The sequence below is a fragment of the Pelodiscus sinensis genome, chromosome 17 (genome assembly GCF_049634645.1).
Source record: "Pelodiscus sinensis isolate JC-2024 chromosome 17, ASM4963464v1, whole genome shotgun sequence".
NCBI classification, from domain to species: Eukaryota; Metazoa; Chordata; order Testudines; family Trionychidae; genus Pelodiscus; species Pelodiscus sinensis.
The window spans coordinates 35,733,880-35,752,845 of record NC_134727.1 but is presented as its reverse complement, the minus strand read 5'-3'; the positions used below and the strand labels follow the sequence as shown (position 1 = coordinate 35,752,845).

The 18,966-nt window shown below is 58.8% G+C and overlaps 2 protein-coding genes across 6 annotated transcripts in view; one reads left to right on the top strand and one right to left on the bottom strand.

The window, feature by feature from the left end:
* The window catches only part of TNIP1 (TNFAIP3 interacting protein 1), a 50,951-nt gene extending 43,959 nt beyond the window's left edge, over nucleotides 1-6,992 (top strand). For 4 of the 5 annotated variants that reach the window (XM_075900572.1, XM_075900569.1, XM_075900571.1 and 1 more), the window contains 6 exons: nucleotides 31-159; nucleotides 597-722; nucleotides 1,693-1,773; nucleotides 2,248-2,445; nucleotides 3,177-3,267; nucleotides 3,677-6,992. In XM_075900572.1, coding sequence (XP_075756687.1) covers nucleotides 31-159; nucleotides 597-722; nucleotides 1,693-1,773; nucleotides 2,248-2,445; nucleotides 3,177-3,267; nucleotides 3,677-3,720 — 669 coding nt within the window. In that variant the 3' untranslated portion in view covers nucleotides 3,721-6,992. The remainder of the gene's footprint in view (nucleotides 1-30; nucleotides 160-596; nucleotides 723-1,692; nucleotides 1,774-2,247; nucleotides 2,446-3,176; nucleotides 3,268-3,676) is intronic. The other variant, XM_075900573.1, reaches the window with a different exon arrangement.
* Nucleotides 6,993-7,845: 853 nt separating this feature from the next.
* GPX3 (glutathione peroxidase 3) lies at nucleotides 7,846-17,377 on the bottom strand. Its single transcript, NM_001317045.1, is given in 6 exon segments — nucleotides 7,846-8,268; nucleotides 8,769-9,026; nucleotides 9,133-9,232; nucleotides 9,976-10,093; nucleotides 11,474-11,627; nucleotides 17,244-17,377. Coding segments are annotated over 5 exon segments (696 nt in total). The 5' UTR covers nucleotides 17,331-17,377; the 3' UTR covers nucleotides 7,846-8,268; nucleotides 8,769-8,789.
* Nucleotides 17,378-18,966: the final 1,589 nt, after the last annotated feature.

The window sequence follows — 18,966 nt, the reverse complement described above, 5'->3', positions numbered from 1 at the left end:
TAATGGCTCTCTGTCCCTCTCCACCCTCAGGCCCTGGAGGAAGCTCTGACAGTCCAGGCATCTGCTCCCTCCCCTTCCGCTCTCAGTCATGTCGGGGAACCAGGTGGGAGCCCGAGACCGCACGAGCTGCTGACACAGAACGAGCTCCTGAAGCAGCAGGTAAAGGGGGTTTTGTGGCTCTTTCCCTCACGCTGCAGCCTGTGCTAGCCCAGGGCGGTGTGGAGAGAGTCCGCTCGGATGCTCGGCAGGGTGTCTGAGCAGATGGGCCCTATAAGCAGAGGGGCGGACGCGGCTGGGACTCCCACCAGCACGCTTAGCTGGGGAGCAGCTGTGCTCGGGTGCGGCTGTAAGGAACCATTGCTGGTGTCTGCCCTACCCCCAGCGGGGGCGTCTAGCGTCTGAGACGCTCCAGGACACACAGCGGGGTCCCAAGTCTCACATGGGCTCGTCCCTCTACGTCTGGGTGTGAATTCTGTGGTTCGCTTGGCACGGAGACTCTCCACGCCTGCCTTGCCCTGCCCTGCCCTGCCCTGCCCTGCCGCGCTCCGGACCCTGTGGGAGGCGTCCGACGACCTCTGCCCTCTCCTCTCTGCCAGGTGACCATCTTCGAAGAGGACTTCCAGCGGGAGCGGCGGGACAGGGAGCGCATGAACGAGGAGAAGGAAGAGCTGAAGCAGCAGCTGGAGAAACTGAAGAAGCAGCTGACAGTCTCCAACAACCAGGTAGGGCAGCAGGGCGGGGGGAGTCGTGCGCAGGGTCCAGAGGCGTTTTGGGGACGGGGGAGAGGAACCGTCCCCGTTCTCCCCCCCCCCCCCCCCCCGAGCCTGCAGCCCTGTGTCATGAAGGCATCTTTGGCGTGCGGCAACACAGCCAGCGCTGGCCGAGCTGACTGGGCGCAGGCAGGGCTCCCTCCTGGTTCCCCCCCCCCCCCCCCCGCCCCGGAATGGATTTACTGATGTGCGCCAATGCGGAGGTGCTGTGCGACCGGCCGCCTCCGCACTGGTGCCCGTGTCAGAATGCATGTGGTGGGCTGGGACCAAGGGGGCAGAGGGCTGGGGTGCAGGAGAGCGAGGTCTCTGGGGAGCTCTGTGCTGAGGCGGACAGGCACTGGGGGACCCGTTGCCAGTGGGATTTTTAAAGCTCTCCCCTCGCGTGAGTAGCTGAGAGGTCTGAGCGGAGGAACCGTCTGCCCTGTTGCGGCTGCTCAGACTCATGCAGAAATGGCCCCTCGGGGAGGTTGGGGCTGTCCCCCACTTCCCCCCTCGCCCCAGCACACGGCCCAGCCAGTGAGTCACGGGGGGCGGGGACTCCATCCGCCAGCCACGCCCGAGACCCACGGGGGCACCAGGCAGGGTTTCGGTCAGTGCTAGTGAGTGGCTTAACTCCTCCCCTGCGTGGGAATGGGAGCTGTCCAAACTCCCCGGCCTTTGGGGCCATAACCCGCCCCCCAGGAAACAAACAGCCCCAGGCTGACAGCCCCTCTGGGACCGTGCTAAGCACAGGCCGGCAGCTGCTCCGTCTGCCCCGCCAGGGTGGGGGTGGCGGGTGCTTTTGGTGCTCGGGCCCCAGCGTGGCTGCCGGTCGCTGCTCCCAGGCTGCGGGGCAGGTCAATTCTACCCAGTGCCTGCAAGGCAGCACAGAGGCTGCAGCGAGTTCCCTGTCCGCTCTGACCCTGGCCCGTCTCTCCTCCAGCTGCGGGTTTTTAAGGACGACTATCAGAGGGAGAAGGAGGAGAAGGAGAAACTGAAGAAGCTGCTGAAGCAGCACAAGCAGGTAGGGAGGGCGGTGGGCAGAAGCAGCTCTGGGTGTTGGTCAGAGGGATGTGAGCCCCATGCACAGGTGCAGAGGCTGGGAGGGGTCAGCATAAAGCCTGGCCACCCTGGGGTCCAGGTGCCCTGGCTCGTGTGCGCTGTTAGGGAGCCCTGCCACTTACCAGTGCACCCTCTGCCTGCTGCCCCCTGCACAGAGGGTGTTGGCAAGGGGGCGGGACCTGCCACAGCACTGACGTTGCTGGAAGGGATCAGGGATTGAACCTGCCCTTGGCGGGTTTGGAGATCCGAGGACATGAAGGCATCTTACAGGCTCCTTTGCCTCGGTCTAGGATCGTGTGCCGAGTGCCTCTTGGCCAGAGCCCGGGATCAGGGCGGGTGGTGCCCAGGTGCTACAGGGACTTGTACAGCTGGGTGGAAGGGGAGCCGCGTAAGCTGAGCCGTCTTGGCCTGGCTCCTGAATCTGCCCCTCTTGTAGGTTTCTGGAGAGAGGTTGCACCCAGAGCCACTCCAGGGGCCCCTCGGCCCTGCCTGCCCCGTGTACCAGTTCCAGTACAGCCCGCCCGGGCCCCACCACGTCTACCGCGGCTATGAGGACTGGCAGCAAATCCGGTACCCGCCGTCCGCCATGCCAGGCGAGCACCCACCAGTGCAAAACTTCCATCACTTCCCTCCTGTGAGTACCCCCTTGGGAAGGCATAAGGCTGGGCCCATCCCTACTCCATGCATGCACCGCCCAGCCCCTCCTGCAGCATCTGGGGGTGTGCCTGTCACACCATCCCCCGATGGCAACCTGGCCACCCCATCCCCTGCCCATCGGGATGCGCCACCTTGCTTATCCTGGAGGGAGTGCAGCTGAGCACACCGTACGCGTGCAGTCACCGTGGCTGCACGCTCAAGCCGGGGGCTGCATGTGCAACGACTGCACACGCTGCTGGTGGTCCACAGATGGGAGGTGACTTAGTGGCAGAGCCGGGGGGGGGGGCCTCAGGAGTGGGGACTTGCACCGCTGGAGAACTAAACTGTCAGTGTCTGTCCTACCTCGCTGAGACTTCCCTCGCCCTCGTCTAGCTATGCAGGTGCTTATCTGGCCCCCCGTGCGAGAGTATCGAGGTTCTCATGTTCTTGAATGCATCCATCCCGGGGAGGCAAGGAGATTCCATTGCCCCGTTGTACAGGGGGAAACTGAGGCACACAGCAACTGCGTGACTTGCCCGAGGTCGCGCAGGAAGTCTAATGGAGCAGGGAACTGAACCTGGGTCCCCTATCTCCAGCTAGGGGCCTAGCCACTGGCCTATCCTCCTTCCGCCCCCTTCTTCCCTCCTGCCAAGTTGTTCTGCACAGAACCTGAGCCCTCCCGTTTCACGTCCCCCCTCACGCGGTCCCGTTCCTCCCTCTCTCTCTCAGCCAGAATATGCCTGGCGCCCACCTTGTGCTGTGTCAAGGACCCAGAACTCCCAAGCAGTGGAGGGAGTGAAACCGCTGCCCAAGGAACCCGGTAAGGAGGCACTGCTTACCCATGTCCGTCTGCTGGCCTGGGTGCTGCGCGAGAGCCCCTGGCTGGCTACCGTTCGCGCTGTGGTCCCGAGGCAGTGGGCGCAGGTGAGACCAGCTTGGCGCTGGTGTGTCCTTAGCCCAGGCCCACTGCATGATGGGTAGCGTGTGCTCGGGGGCTGTAACGGAGCCGACTGAGATGCTCTGAGAGAGTGGGGTGTGGGGGAGCTTGCAGGCCTCTGCCCCTGCGGCTCAGGAATGCGAAAGCGCCTCTCAGAGCTGACGGGAACGGTCGCTGAGAGGCCCCCGGCAGCCCTGTGTCCCGACAGGGGGTGCTGCCGCGGAATGTTTGACTGGCGCTAAAGTGTGCCAGGAGCGACCCTTACGCAATGTGGGTGTTTTCTGTCTTTCAGAGCCTGCAGGGCTTGGGTTACCGAAACCCCAAAGGCCGGTTTAGCTGTGGGCTGATGTCAGCAGAAGAGCAGGGTGGGAGGGAGGTGCCCGTGTATGTAGAGAGCCTGCCTCCTGCTACTCATCCGTGCTCACGCCCTGTGTATATAACGGCAGATCCGTGACGGTCTGGAACGTCTCCCTCGGGAGCCACTGAAGAGAGACCTCCCCGTGCTCTTGGGAGCTGTGGAGGAGCAACTGGCAAGGAAGCCGCTGCTGGGTGCTTCCTGGAGTCCCGGCCTCCAGGGGTTACAGCCCCGTCCAGTTACCTTGTTCCTCATCCGCCGCTTTGGTTTTAATCGACTCCCAGCCTTTCTTCGGCTAAGGGGAGCCCCTGCGGGGAGCCTCCTGTTTCCCATGTTCCAACAGAGCCTTCGCTGGAGGCGTTGGTAGTTGAATGTGTGTGAGACTTTTCCTGCCGAATAGTGACGGGGAGAGCTGCCCTATCCAATCCCATAACTAGCAGAGCTCTTCCCAGGGATGCCCGCTAAACCCACGTCTAATTCCCTGGAGAGCCCTGTGTGTTTCCATTGTTCAAAGGAAGCCATTTGTCTGTCACTTAGCGGGGAAGGCTCTGGAACGGAGAACGAGCGCACGAGCTTGAATGGCTTTTCAACACCTGCCTCCAGGGGCCAAATGTAAACGGGTCTGGGCTCTCCATAGACCCTCTGGCATGTAGCGCGTGCGCCATGTAGATACCGCCCGGCCCTCTGTACATACCTATAGATACACGCTTGCTGTCTATACACCGCATGGCAACCCTCAGTCTCTTCAGACTGATCTCACCGGCCAGTCTCGGCGCGATCCAGGAGCCCCAGGGCTGCGGTGTGCCATTACCCTGCTTTTATTGCTCCCAGGGAGCAGGTCTGCCCTCTTCTCCCGCGTCCCCAACAGAGCGGGGAGCCGCGTTTCAGCAGAGTTCATATTTCAGGGCCCCATTCAGCCAGGTACTTGGGCACACGTCCAACATCGGGTGCGCTTTGAAGTCCGTGGGACTTCTCACCTGCTCCAAGGCAAGCGTGTGCTAGACGACCTTTCTGGACTGGGGCCGCAGGGGGGAGAAGGAAACCGCCGGGGAGCAGCAAACCACAGACATGAGTTTGGGGGCCCAGCCAGACTGGTTCTATGCCATCTTGTTTAGCCCACTGGGCCTGTGCCCTGGTTTGCCTTGCTCCGCGGGCTCCCCGGGGTAGCTGTTGCAGGCCACGTGCTGGCGTATGCTGAACTGGAGGCTGGGAGAACTTGCTGTTTCCTCCTGGAGGAGTGATGGGACCTTCCAAAGAAAACGGTGGCGATGAAACCAGGTCTGAGGACAGGGAAGGAATGACCAGGGTTCTGGTCCCTCGGGTGCTGGGGAGGCCCTGTGCTCTCCCAGAGGAGGCTGGAGTGTCTGTTCTTGTGTACGTGCCGCGTGTGCTGTGGATTGTTGGTAATAAATCCGGTGTGTGTCCATGCTGACGCGTAACGTGTGCTTTGCGGGGGACTCTCGCCTCTCCTTTCCTTGTGGACGTCACCTCCCCGGTCCCTCCAGTTCTCTGTTAGCGGTGTGGGCTATTTCTGGGGAGCAGCCGGCAGGCCTCTGCCGTTCTCGCTCCTGTTTAACAACTCGAGGGGAAGAAGAGGAGCCGCTCCAGCTGGTCGGCCCTGCGGAGAAAACCCCCACCTCGTGTGTGCCCCGCCCTTGTTCTGTCTGCTTGGGTTTCTGTTCTGAGATGTGCAGGGACCCCTCCCTCCCAAGATGCGGTCAGTCCTTGGAAAGGCACTAAACCCCGTCACAGCGGGGTACTGGAATGACAGCGAATGAGGTAGCACCCCCAGCTCCTTAAATCGCTCCGAAGCTGGAGCAAAGGCCGGATAGTTGGCTTGTGTATCGTGCCTCTGTACTGGTAGATGTTTTAACACACCCCCTGTCTGCGCGTGCACGCTCTCCATTTAAATCTGCCGCATAAACCAGAGGGTGTGAATTTAAACCCCGATGGAGTTTGCGGTAGGGGAGGCCTGCTGATCTGTCTGCTTGTTGACTCTGCGCCTGTTCCAATCCATAGGGTGCATTCACTGGATTGTTGTCCGTGATATCAAGGCTCCGGTGTCCCCAACCACCTGCCTCTGGAGCCAGTGGCACTCCGCTGAGGGGGTCAGGCTGTTGACTGAACGGCGCTGTTTACAGAGCTGGTCTCTGGTTCACGTGAGCGGCCCCCGTGAGTGATTTAGGGAGCTGGAAGTGCTCCGTCATGCTGCCGCCTGTGTGGGAGGGATTTGGCCATGGGGTGTGGAGACAAGGCCGCCAGTGTGACCCAGGCTACCACGGTGGCTTTGCCCATCTGTAGGGCCTCGTCCATAGAAGGTTGTGCCTGAATGGGCTTGTTCCTTTGGCTCAAATCTGACCTACTTGCCCCACTCCAACAACAAAAGCCCAGTTCTAGGAACAGGCTGGGCATGGCTGTACTGTCACCGTGAATGTGCCTCTTGCAGACAAGACACCAGCTGTAAGGTGACGTGCACGGGTGTAAAACGCCCTGTGGTCTGATCTCCCCTGACTCGCTCACTCCGCTCTGTGGGCCCCTCGAGTCCCTCTGTGACTGTCCAGTTCTCCTTGTGGATAGCTTTTTCCAGCGTGGCTCCAAAACGCAGCCTCTTGTCCCTTTGCTCTGTGCACGGGGGCTACATCCCAGCTCCGGAGCGAGACCTGGATCTGTGGAACTCTGGGCTGGATTCTTGTATGTGACACACCAGCCCGGCTCCAGATGGAAGCCAGTCCGAAGAATGACCTCTACCTAGTTTGTGCGTTTGGATTCAACATGAAACGCCTCTCTAGCTCGGGGCTTCCTTTCTCTAGCTCGGCTGTGTGTTTGCTATGCGCAGAACCGCAGTTATTGCAGCTGAACAGGGGTGAAGGGGGCTGACTTCTCACCCCAATCCCCGTGGGTTCCTCACACAGAGAAGACCATTTCCATGTATCTGGGATGTTTCACAATCCTCTTTGCCCACACAGCTAACACATGCTAATATTTTAAACTGGTACAAATCCAGCCACTCAGCCTAGGTTTTGAAATGCAGCCTAAATAGCAAATATCCTGGCAAACGATGCTTTATCCCCCCTCCCCCTCCAGCCCTCCTACGTGGCAGATGTATACCCCAGAAATACGTGCATCTTTTGTAGAAATCTCTGAAACAGGTTGGTTTGTTTCTGTGCAGAAAATGACTTTGAATTGTAATGATAATTATTCCTTTGCAAGAATCCTTAATAAACGATCTGGAGACTATCCGGCTGAGATGTTACCCGCTGTGGGTTTGCTTTGTCTCCTTGTGTTCTGGCGTAGCGGAGATGCCCGGCAAAGCGTCTCTGGCGTGGAGCGATGGTGTTAGGGTGGGGTCTAAATTGACGGCAATGCCGGCAGAGCTTTGCTTTTGATAATGGTGCTTCTTCCCTGGCATTTGTCAAGCTTCCCTGGCCAGAAACTATTCCCCCTCCACTCTGTGTGCGTGTCATCTGCTACCGGGGGACTCTCGGACCAGTGTCTCCCTCCCCTGCAGATGGTGCGTGAGCCCATGCCGCACGCTGGGATAATAGTTGGTGGGGCGGGAGCAGCCAGAGGCTTCCTTTCCCGGGAGCAGAGCTTTCCATGTTTTGAGCCAGGCCCATCTCCCTCAGGCCTGCCCCTCTCGGTACAGGGGCACTGTCACCCCCTCGGCCAGGCTGGGTCCCGCCTCGCCCCACTCGGCCAGTAGGGACACCGGCTGTTCTGCTCCCCGCCGGTGAGCTCCGGAGCCATCTGACTGGTGGGTCTCTGGGCCCAGTGTGGGGCCTGCCCCTATCTGCTCAGCCTGCCGGTGTGGGGCGGGGCTAGGGTCGGTAGGAGGAAGGGGAGTCCTTGGATGCTGTGTGGTGGAGGGTTCATGCTGAACAGGAAGCAGCGGGGCGGGCGGCAGGTGGGGTGGGACGGACACACCTTCCCTCCCTCTGTGACAGAGAGTCCAAGCCATGGTCCCCCATCGCTGCCACAGGGCCCAGGCCCTTGCAATGTCTGAAGGGCCTTGTCACGGGGTTGTCATCGGATGCCTGGTGGGACGGGAGCTGGTGCTGAAGCCCAGGGGAGAAGGGAAGGCTGCAAAAAACCAGGCGCCCCGGCATGTTTGCACAGGTGTTTTATTTTGCATGGCTACAGCTCTACACAGGCTGTGGGCGGGCGTGGGAGGAGGAGCTGGGTTCCCTGGGGGGGGAGGAGAGCGCATCCCTGCGGAGGAACCTGCAGAGCGGCTGAATGCACTGGAAGGGCCGCTCTGCACCCCCGCAGGCTTGGGCCAAGTCCACCCTTTGGGGGCTTTCAGACCTGGCCTTCACGGTGATGCCTTCTCCTAGTGCCCGGAGCCCCGGCCCGGCTCTCACGCACCTGCGCCCAAGCATACAGCAGCGCGGGAGGCCTCGCCCTCTGAAGAGCCGAGGGCTGCAGGAGAGGTTCCCCGGGGTGGCCGGCTGGGTGGGGAGGGGTGAGACGATGCACGTTATCCAAGCCCATCTGTCACGGGTCCGGGGCAGGAGCCGGAGCAGCCCAACCTATGGGGACGGCAGAGGCCAATGTACAGTGAGGTCGGCTCCAAGGGCGGCCAGTGAAGGGCGGGACTGCTAAATAAATAGGTGAGGCTTCCCGTGGGAGTCTGTTCCTGAGGGAGCAACGGGAGGCTGCACATGGGATGCAAGGGGTCTTTTCCCCTCCCGCGTGTTTCTCCAGGGAGGGGGAGGCTAGGCTAACGAGGTGGCAGGGGAGAAGAGCCGGTTAAGACTGGCAGGCAGGGCTGAGGGCTGCATCGTGGGGAGGGGACGCCCCATGGAGACAGATGACTGGCAGCAATCCAATGGTTTTGACTGCCTGTGTTCCCCAGGACCGGTCTATAGGAAGTGGTGGCCAGGCCCTGTCTCTACAGAGGCGTCTGTAGAGCCTAGTGCCCTTCCAGAGAGTCCACCCCTATTGACAGCACAGAAGGGATCTTGCATGGGGGGCGGGCGCTTTGCGGGGCGCTCGTTGGCTATGGATAAAGCATTGAGTCCCACCTCACCTCGCCGCTCGCATCTCTGCATTAGCGTTCCCTGCCCTCCTGCTGCCGCCCCAGGAGGAAGGCCTGCCGCCTCATGTAATCCACGATGTCGTTCTTCACCGCGGCCATGTTCGTCCGGGGGCTCCACCTCATCACAGGCTGCCCCGTGGGGCCGACCAGGAACTTCTCAAAGTTCCACTTGATGTCATGGACCTTCAGGGGTTCCCAGAAGAGCCTTTTGGGGTCGCCGAAGCTTTCCACCACGGGCGGGCAGGAGTTCTGGGAGGAGAGCGAGGGGTAAGCATCCATGACGCTGGGGCTGCCCTCACCTTGCTCCCCCAGCCCTGAGGGTGCGCCCGGGGGCAGGGGGTGGGCAGGCACGCACCTTCAGGAAGGTGTAGAACTTCTGCTCCTTCTCCCCATTCACGTCCCCTTTCTGAAAGAGCTGGAAGTTTGGGACAAAGCCGCCCCCGGGCCGGACGTATCTGAAATCAAAGAGAGGGAAGAGGTGGGCTGTGGTGGGCAGGAACCTCCAGAGCCTATCGCCCTGGCAAGGAGACTGACGACGCGGCTGCTCCTGCCCAGACACGCCGCCTGGCGGGAGGAAGCCCAGCAGAACCATGTTCCTCTAGGGCGCTGGCCGGCCGTCAGGCTTGTGACCTCTCCGCGGTGGTTACTGGTCCCTGTGCCCAGGCAGGCGACGTGGGCTTCTCACACTGGGCCCTCAGCCTCGCTTCCTGCTGGAGCCAGGGGAGCCGCAGTCGGCAGGCAGAGAGCCCAGGGCACCCGCTGCATCTAAAGGACGGGAGCCCAAACCTTCTGCCTAGCAGCTGGGGTCAAGCAGGAGGGGTCCGTTTGCATTCCGGCCAGGCGCTAACGGCACCGGGCTTGGGGCGGCAGGGCTGATGTGGCTCCGGTAGTCGTGTCAGGTGCTGCACAGACCGGCTGGCTGGGTTCAGAGAAGCTGTAGGGCAGGGGTGGGGAACCTAAGGCTTGGGGGCAAGATGTGGCCTCCGGCTTGCCAGACCCCCCCCCACCCAGCACTGGGGAACCAAGCTGGGGCTTCTTGTGTGCATCCCCCAACTGAGTTTTCTATAGGGCAGCCCCTCAACCGGTTCCCCACCCCTGCCGTAGGGAGCCAGTGCTGCCTCCATGGTCTTCGCCCTCTTCCTGCTCGGGGCCTCTAGAGGCGGGATCCCCGCCCGGTGTCCCGCGGCCGCCTACTCACTTCAGCGCGGGGAGGATTTCGTCGTTCTCGCCAGGCTCTTGCTTGCCAAACTGGTTGCTCGGGAAGCCCAGGACGGTGAGGCCGTAGGGCGCCAGCTCCGTGTGTAGTGCATTCAGTTCTGCGCACGAGAAAACCCAGCCCCGGGGGCCAGTGACGGCAGGTGATGGGAGCTGCTCCCCGGTGCCCGAGCGGTGCGCGCGGTCACCCGGCATCCAGGGGGAGCGCCAGGCGGCCCCCATTTGGGAGGAGCCAGGCCCGGCTGGGAAAGCGGAGGGAGGGCTCCGGGTCTGTGCGGCTCCCAGGACGGGGAGGCCGGGCTCGGTCCCCCTCTCTCAGAGGTGGGGGCAGAAAGCCTGGTGGTCTCCGTCGGCCCTCGTGAGCGCTATGCCATCGCCTCAGCCCTCCTAGCACTGGCTCACCTCGCACGGCTCCCTAAGGCCACCGGCGAGCCAGGCCCTGGCTGTGCGAAAATCCCTGCTCGAGCTCTCCCCTGGCCTCCATTGTGGCGACAGAGACTCGCTGGAGCCCAGGCAGGCCCTGCCCAGGTCACCTCGGCTACAGCTGCCTTGAGGTGACCCCTGCACCGGCATCGTTTGCCTCAGCAAGTGACGCTCTGCCCACCCGCCTGTAGCCACGTCCCCTTCCCCCTCACAACCTTCCTTCTCTCGGCAGCCTTCACCAGGCCCCGCAGGGGTGGGGGGGCTAACAGACTCCAGTGCAGGGCTGGGCAGTAATTTTTGATGGGGGGGGGGGCTACTCCAAGAATTTGGAAAGTGGCAGAGGGCTGCACTCGTCTGTGGTATTAACGGAGGAGGGGCAGGGCCTGGCATGGAGGTTGGGTGCAGAAGGGAGCTTGGCATCAGGGAGGGAGTTTGGGTGTGAGCTGGGGCACTGGACTGAGGTGCAGGGGGTTGGGTTGTGACCTAGGGCACAAGGGGACTGGGATCTGGGGCAGGGGATTGGGGTGCCAGATCTCAGAGGGGATATGGGTGCAGGAGGGGGGCAGAGGATTTGGGTATGTGGAATAGGGGGCAGGAGTGGGGGGCAGACGGTTGGGGGAGGGAGGGGCTGGGGTGTCAGGGGCAGGCTCTGGCCAGGAGATTTACCAGCCAGCAGCCCAACACTTTCCTGAAGCAGCCTCTCTGCCATGTCCCAGCACAGGCTGCAGCCATATGTCTTGTGAATAACTTCTAGCCCCAAGGGGGAGGGGCGTGGTGTTTCATGGCTGCCTGTTATTGAAACAGGCAGCTCCCATTGGCCAAAAACCGGCCAATGGGATTGTGCTGGGGGCAGGCGCAGCTCCTAAATCCTCCCTCCCTCCCCCTTTCCAGGCTCACAGATTTTAAAGCAAAACCGCCCGGCCGCCGCGTTTCCGAGCGGTGTGCACGTGGGCCGAGGCAAGCCGGCCCTGTAGCCCCTATTTCACACAGGCCTGCTCCAGGGCAATGCGCTGTAAAGAATACCCCTATCGCCCGCCCCCCCGGGCAGGGGGTCTTACCCAGGTACTGCAGGGTGAGTCCTCAGTAGGTGGCCACGTTCACGAAGAGGATCATCTTCCCTTTGTACTTCCTGAAGGGGACGTACTCTCGCCCGTCTATGGTGACGGCCCCGTAGTTGTAGATTGTTCCCTCCACGGAGTTGTAACAGTCCACCTGGAAAACAGCCGGGCAGGTGGCATGGGAAGGGGCAGGGCTGGAAGAGGGGCAAGCAACAGGGCCTGACGGCCAGCCACGTACTAGCAGCCGCAGGCTTCGCTCGGTTTCCTGGGGAGCTGCACCTGCCCCTGTTTCTCGCCTGGATTCCTCTTCCCCTGCCTGGGGGGCCCGGCCTCACTGCTGGGCCTGGGTTTGCAAACCCTCCGCTGAGGGAGGAGACAGCCGTGAGCCCGATCTGCTTCTGGAGTCTGAAGGCAGCCCCCCCCCCCCCCCTCCCACGGGGAGATTGGATCCAGGGACTGTCAACTTCAGTCCTTCCTGTCTCAGCCGGTCCTGTATCCTGCCTTCGCCTCCCCCACCTCCTCCCTGCTCCTCCAGTCTTTCATTCCCCCACTTCCCCTCCCCTTAGCCCTGCTCCTCCCTCCTTTCCCCCTCCCTCCCGCAGCTTGAACGGCCTTGAAGCAGCGGATTCAAGGTGCTCCGAAAGTGCTGGGAGGGAGGGGAGGAGGAGGTAAATGGGGGCTCCAGTATGAAAGAGGCTTGGGGGGAAGGGGGAGCGGGGTGCGGGCTGCAGGTGCAATCCCAGCAGGCCATGGGATGCAGGTGGCCCACCACTGGATTTCCATCTTGCGGCCCCCTGAGACAGACTGCAGGAAGAGGTAGGAGTCAGAGGGGCTGGAAGTAGGGGTGCTGGCGCCCCCCCCGGCTCATGTCCCCTGTCAGCTGAGCACTTGGGCGCCCGCCCAGGAGCGATCCCAGTGCCGCCCAGCTGAGTAGCAGAGCATGCAGGGCCAGCAGCGTGTGTGTCTGTTGGGGGTGCCCATCCCCACGTGTCTCGGTGCACAGAACAAAATGTATTCCGCACATGGGTGGAAAAAGACAGAATGCTGGCCCCGGCTTGAAGCGGGAGAGCCTACTCCGGGCACCTCACGCCTAGAGTCTTCCCAGACCGAACAGCAACCAGGAGCCAATGCTGTGCCGTGCTCCCCGTCAGTATCGGCTGACACGCACCAGCCTCCCACCCAGCGCCTCAGATTCTCCAGGGCTGCAGCTGCTCGGATGTTTACTTCTCCCAAGCAGCAGCCACAGAACCAGGGGCGGGGAGGGAAAAGACCAGAAATAGCCACAGCGTGTCAACAACGGAAACAAAACCCTGCGCCTCTTTCTCCTGCTGCTCCCTCCTGCGCGGGGAGAGGTGCTGGCCCCTCGGGTGAGGGCACCGGCTGCCCCTTCCTGGCTGAGAGGGGCCCAAGGAGATTGCTATGGAGAGGGGCCACAGTCGCTTGCTGCTCCTCACTGCCGGGCTCTTGACTGCGTGTCTGTCACCTAGAGACAGGCTGTTCCTAGGATCCCGCTCAGCTGGGCACGTCAAGCCACTGGCTCAGACAGCAGGGGCCAAACTGTGCTCCCATGTGGCGCCGGCTTCCTGCTCCCCAGAATAGCTGGGGAAGACACACGGAGAGGGGAAAGAGACTGTTCTAGTCAGGACAAAAAACAAAGCAAGAATAGCTGCTCATCAGGCAGGAGAGGGGGCCCGGCGAGAGATTCCCTGCCCCTCAGAGGGTCTCAAGAAGGGAAATTCATTCCTGCTGCCTCTAGGATAGAAATGCCAAGCACACAGCCCCTGGATCAGGCCTATAGGATGGGTTCTAATTATTCCTCTGTAAGCATTGAGTGCCTATCCCTGACGGATGTAAGGAAACCTTCCTGCGGTGACCTGAGTGTAACCAATACAGAACAGAGTCTCCGAGCCAAAAACAGCAGTGCTGGGAGGCATAAACTCCCATTCACCCCAATTGGGTGTTAACTCTGAAGCCTAATGATGATGCTCCAAGGCACTTGCAAATGTGTGTCTAGTTTATGCAATTGCTACAACCCATACCAATAGCCACGCCGACAAAGAGCTCAGATAGAGAGATTCCAAGACAAGAAGGAACCACTGTGCTTATCTAGTCTGCCCCTCTGTGTAACTGAACTGCCGCAACATAATTTCTAGACCAGAGCGTTGGGAAAAAAAATCCAATTTTGATTGATAAGTTGTCGGTGATGGAGAATCCACTAGCAGCCTTGGTCAGTGGTTCCAATGCTGAATTACTCTGGGTGTTTAAAATGAGCGCCTTATTTCCAGTCTTAATTAGGGGTAGTGCTATACCTCTCTCTGCTGGACCGAAGATCCCATGATTACATATGTATCGGTTGCGATCAAGTCACTTCTTGCTGAGCTAAATAGCCAGAAGCCCGTAAGTCTCTCGCTGTGAGGCAGGTTTCCTAATTGTTTCATCATTTTCATGGCTCTTCTTTGATCCCTCTCTGATTTATCAGCATCCTCCTTGAATTGTGGCACCGGGACTGATCCGGGATTCCAGCAGCAATCGCCCCAGTACCAAACACCGAAGTAAAACCACCCTGCATCTCCTACTCAAGATCCCCCTTTTGATACATCCCAGGGCTGAATTGGCTCTTTTGCCCACAGCTCATGTTTAGCTGATTCTTCACCCACAGCTCCAAATATTTACAGATTGGCTGCTTCCCCCATGCTGTACAATAGTCTTTGGTACTAGAGGGATACATTTACGTTTTGCCGTATTAAAACGCATATTGTTGTTGCATCCCCTGCACCAAACAATCCAGATCGCTCTGGGTCCGTGACCTGTCCTGGTCCCCATTTACCACACCTACCTTTTTCTGTCCTCTGCAAAATTAGCAGTGATAATTTTGTTTTCTTCCAGGCTTTGATGGAAATATTAAATAGTACAGGGCCCAAGAATGGGTCCCTGCATGGGACAGCACTAGAAACACACCTCTATGTCCAATTACATTTTGAGATCTGTTAGCCAGTTTTTAATTGATTTCAGGTATGCCATGTTAATTTTATATCTTGTTTTTAATCAAAATGGCATGTGGTACCAACGCCACGTGAAATCTAAATATATGACATCAACATGGGTACCTTTACCAAACAAAATTGTAATCAAATTTTAAAAATTAAGTTAGTTTTACAGGATCTGTTCTCCATAAACCCCATGCCGAGTTGCATTAATTACATTGCCCTCCTTTAATTCTTTATTAATTGAAGCCCTTATCTTGCCTGGACTCTCCTTCAGACTCACAAGCCTATAATTATCCAGGTCATCTCATTTACCCTTTTTAAATGTTGGTACATTAGCTTTCTTCCAATATTCTGGAACTTTTCCAATGTTCCAAGTCTTGCTAAAAGTTAGCTTTACCAGTCCAGCAAGCTTCTCAGCCAGCTCTTTTAAAACTCTTGCATGCAAGTTCTCTGGATGTGCTGATTTTAAAATGTCTAACTTTAGTAGCTGCTGTTTAACATCCTCCAAAGATACCAGTATTAGACAGAAAGTGCTATAATAAAATATGACTGCAATATTTGTTTTTTCGCCACAGAAGAGAACTATTTATTGAAAATGTTTGCCTTTTCTGAGTAATTATTGATAATTCTACCATTTCCATTTAGTAAGGGATGAACACTGTTGTTGGGAATTGTTTTTTGTTTCTAATGTACTTTAAAAATTCCTTTCTGTCCTTAACTCTACTGGCTGTAAATTTCTTCTTGGTTCTCTTTGCTTCCCTTATCAATGTTCTACAATTCCTAGCTTCTGATTTATATTCCTGACTATCCATTTCCCTTTTCTTCCATTTGTTCATATTTTATTAATTTTTTAGAGCTGCCTTTATTTCCCCCTCTACATCAGAGAAGTAAACAAATAGCCATGGGTCTAAGCCGTTCCAAGTTTTGGGGGGTTTGTGCATGTAATCCCAACTCTGAACATCCCTGGGTTTCTAAATTGTTTGCTAGGTCAGCATTCTGTTTCACTTTCATGTTCTCCAAGGGCAAGATGCACTCAAAGCGCTGATACGTGTCCGCTTAATTTAATTAAACAGGGCTTATGTAACTGTAATGTGACTGCTACTTGCTCTGTTCCTCACAGCCATCTGACTGTTGCAGCTCCTGCCTGGCAGATCCAGCTGTTGCCTCTTATCATTGTCTTTGAATGTGAGTTCTTTTGTGGGGGGGGGGGGGGGGGAGAGGAGGAAGGGGGGGGAAGCACCTTTTCATTTTGTATTTGTAGAACTCCTAGCACAATGGGGTCCCTGATTCCTGACAGGGGCTCAACACCCACCAGAAAGCATAGGGAGTGTCTAATTATTGCATGCAGACTGGCATGCATCTGCCCCATGTCACTGCCCTGCGGCCCTTGCATCTTCCTGGGGCATCTAGAAGGATCTCCACCTGCCATTTGCCAGCAGGAAGGCAAGGCAGCCTCCACCCACAAGTGTGCCCGCGTGTGAGCCACACACTTGCTGGGTGTGGTGCACTGTTCCATGGAGTGGCACTGAGACCACTTACAAAGAGAGAGAGACTGAGTCTGCCCTGCAGCCTTAGCTGAGAGCTGGCTGGCTTTTAGTTCCTGCAATAGAGGCTCACACACTAACCTCCAGAGGTCCCAGGTTCGGGTCCTCCTGTCGGCCTTACGCATGGACAAAACCAGGTAACAGACCAGGAGGTTTGTGGCTTTCCCCGTTTCCACCCAGCTCCTCTGATTCAGGGCAGGATGCCAGCCTCTCCTGCCCCCCCTCCCCCCCCCCCCCCCCAGCTTGTGCCATCGCAGTGACTTCCCTGCCGATGGGCGGGTGATGCAGGCCAGGAAATACGCAGCACTCAGCTCTTCCATACGCCCTGCTCCGGGAGACAAGCATCCAGCCTACCTTCCCTGCGGAGCCCTGCAATTGCACAGTAAGTCCTAGGCTAGCGCCCGAATCACCGCACCTTCCAGCCTCCCGGCTCCGCCTCGCTCCCGCCGGACTAGACTCTGCGCCTCGGGCAGAGTTGGCCAGTCACACGAGCGGCGTGGCCGCTGCAATGCCGGCCTGTCAGAGACCAAACCGGGAGCCACCAAACTGACACGAGGCCGGGGCTCGAACCGTGTCTCTAAGCAAGGATCCTTGCTCGCTAAAGCAACAGGGACAGGGACCCTGAATCGCTGTCTTCCCCTTCGGGCCCAGGCCGCCCGGCTCCTTCCCGGGGCTCACAAGCAGCCCTGTGCCTCCCAAAGGAAGCGTGGCCCAGGGAGCTGAAATGGGAGGTCTGCCCCAGTCGGAGGTGGGGTGCAGGGAGAAGGAAAGGCAGCATCCGTGCCCCCCCCCGTGAACCCCTGTTAGGCAGAAGGGGGAGAGGGAATCAGCCGGGAGAGGGAAGAAGGGAACCCTTTCTCCCCCCAGCAAATCAACGCCTTCCCCTCGATCGCCTGCTGAGAACCGGGCTCTGGCCCAGACTGAGCCCCAAGAGCCAAACCCCCATTCCAAGGGGGACACTGATCCATATTCTGCAAACAGCCCCTTCTTGGGGGGGGGGGTTCACCCCAAGCCCTCTTCCCTCTGCCCACACGCCAGAACTCGGGGGTGTTGAAATCCAGATCCAATGTGAGCCCCTCTCTGCCATAAGCGTAGGGGAGAGACCCCCTGAAGGGGGGATAAAGGAAGCCCTCCCGACCCCAGGATGCCCCATGGGGCATGGCTCCTTCTGGGGCCCCAAAGCACCAGTCCTGCGTGCACACCACCCCGATCTCTGGCGGGGTGGGATTTCCCCCTTACCTTCTGTTTCTCCTGTCCCTGGTTAGGCTGAATGAACCCAGCCAAGACCAAGGGGAAAATCCACGAGGCCCTGAATCCGCCCCCCATGGCGGCTGCTGCAGGGCGCACACCCCCTCGTCCTGGTCCCCAGGCGCCTAACAGCTGGCGGCCCTGGCTGGCTGTTCCCCACACTGCCACCTTCCAGCACAACAGCAGGGAGAAATAACAGGCAGAGCCGGAGGCTGCCTAACCAATCACAGGGAGGCAGGGCTGCTCCCAGAGCTGTTAACCATGTGGGGCCTGGCTCTAACCTGCTCCAGAGAGGCTTGGGGAAGGGACAGGAGACTGATGGATTGACTGCTGGGGTGTATGGAGAATCGGGCCTTAGATCTGACTTCTCCACACGCCCCTGTGTGCAATTCTGGCTGGGCTCTGCGTGCAGGCAGCAATCCACCACCCGCCCCAAACGGAGGGCAGTGTGACGCCAAGGGGCACGGCAGGGAGTGGAAGGGGGATTAGCCACGGACCTGGCTGTCATGCAACCTGGCAGGGCCCAAGATCCTGGAGATTAAAAGGCCAAACAATGGAGACGTTCTCGGTTGTTATCCCCCTGGTGATGCTGCAGGGTGGAAGCAGTTGTCGGGAGCAACCAAGGGTAGGAATGAGGATATACAATAAAAGCAAAGAATCCTGGGAATGGGTAGAGAACAGCTGGTTCCTTGTAGACCCCCAGGGGAACCTGCTGGGTTCAGGTCACAGGTTCAAACATGGGCCCTAAGTTTGCCCCTGTAATTTTACATGTGCACTTAAAACCTTGGATTTGCATGCGCAAATGACCCACATGCACGTGCAAATGACCCACGTGTACGTGCAAATGACTCACATGCACGTGCAAATGACCCATGTGTACGTGCAAATGACTCACATGCACACGCAAATGACCCACATGCACGTGCAAATGACCCATGTGTACGTGCAAATGACTCACACGCACACACAAATGACCCACATGCACGTGCAAATGACCCATGTGTACGTGCAAATGACTCACATGCACACGCAAATGACCCACGTGCACGTGCAAATGACCCATGTATACGTGCAAATGACTCACATGCACACGCAAATGACCCACGTGCACGTGCAAATGACCCATGTATACGTGCAAATGACTCACATGCACACGCAAATGACCCACGTGCACGTGCCGGTGCTATAGACATGCCAATGCAAAGGCTTGGCCATGCAAGGTGGCGAGTGCAAATTTCTAGGCTGAGTCGAAATTTTGGCCCAGCCTGTTTGAAGCTTTCCGGGCTGGCCTCATTTCTGCCTTTCCCCTTCCCTTGATCTTTGTGACTGGGCCCTGAGCACGGACGCTGGGCCTGCCTGTCGTGGTGGCGTGCTAATGCTGGTGAAATGGGGCAGCCTCGTGGCCAGGGGCGTGGCCGGCCTCTGAACAGGTCCCGGGCCCTGCAAGCATCCTCATGCCGCCCCGGCACCGAGAGAGCAGGTTAGTCTCCATGCCCAGTCAGCCTGGGCCATCTTTGGCAGACAGGGCACCAGTTTTTTCCTGCAGCACGGACAATGCGCCTGAGACGGGCGGCATGAACTAGACAGACACCATCATCCTTTCTGCAGCCTCCTCCCCACTGACACCGCCAGCTTCCTCGCAGGCCGGATAACCGCGGCCCCGTTTGTCCTCTGCACTGCTGAATGGAGGGTGAAGAGGGCTCTAAGCCAGTGG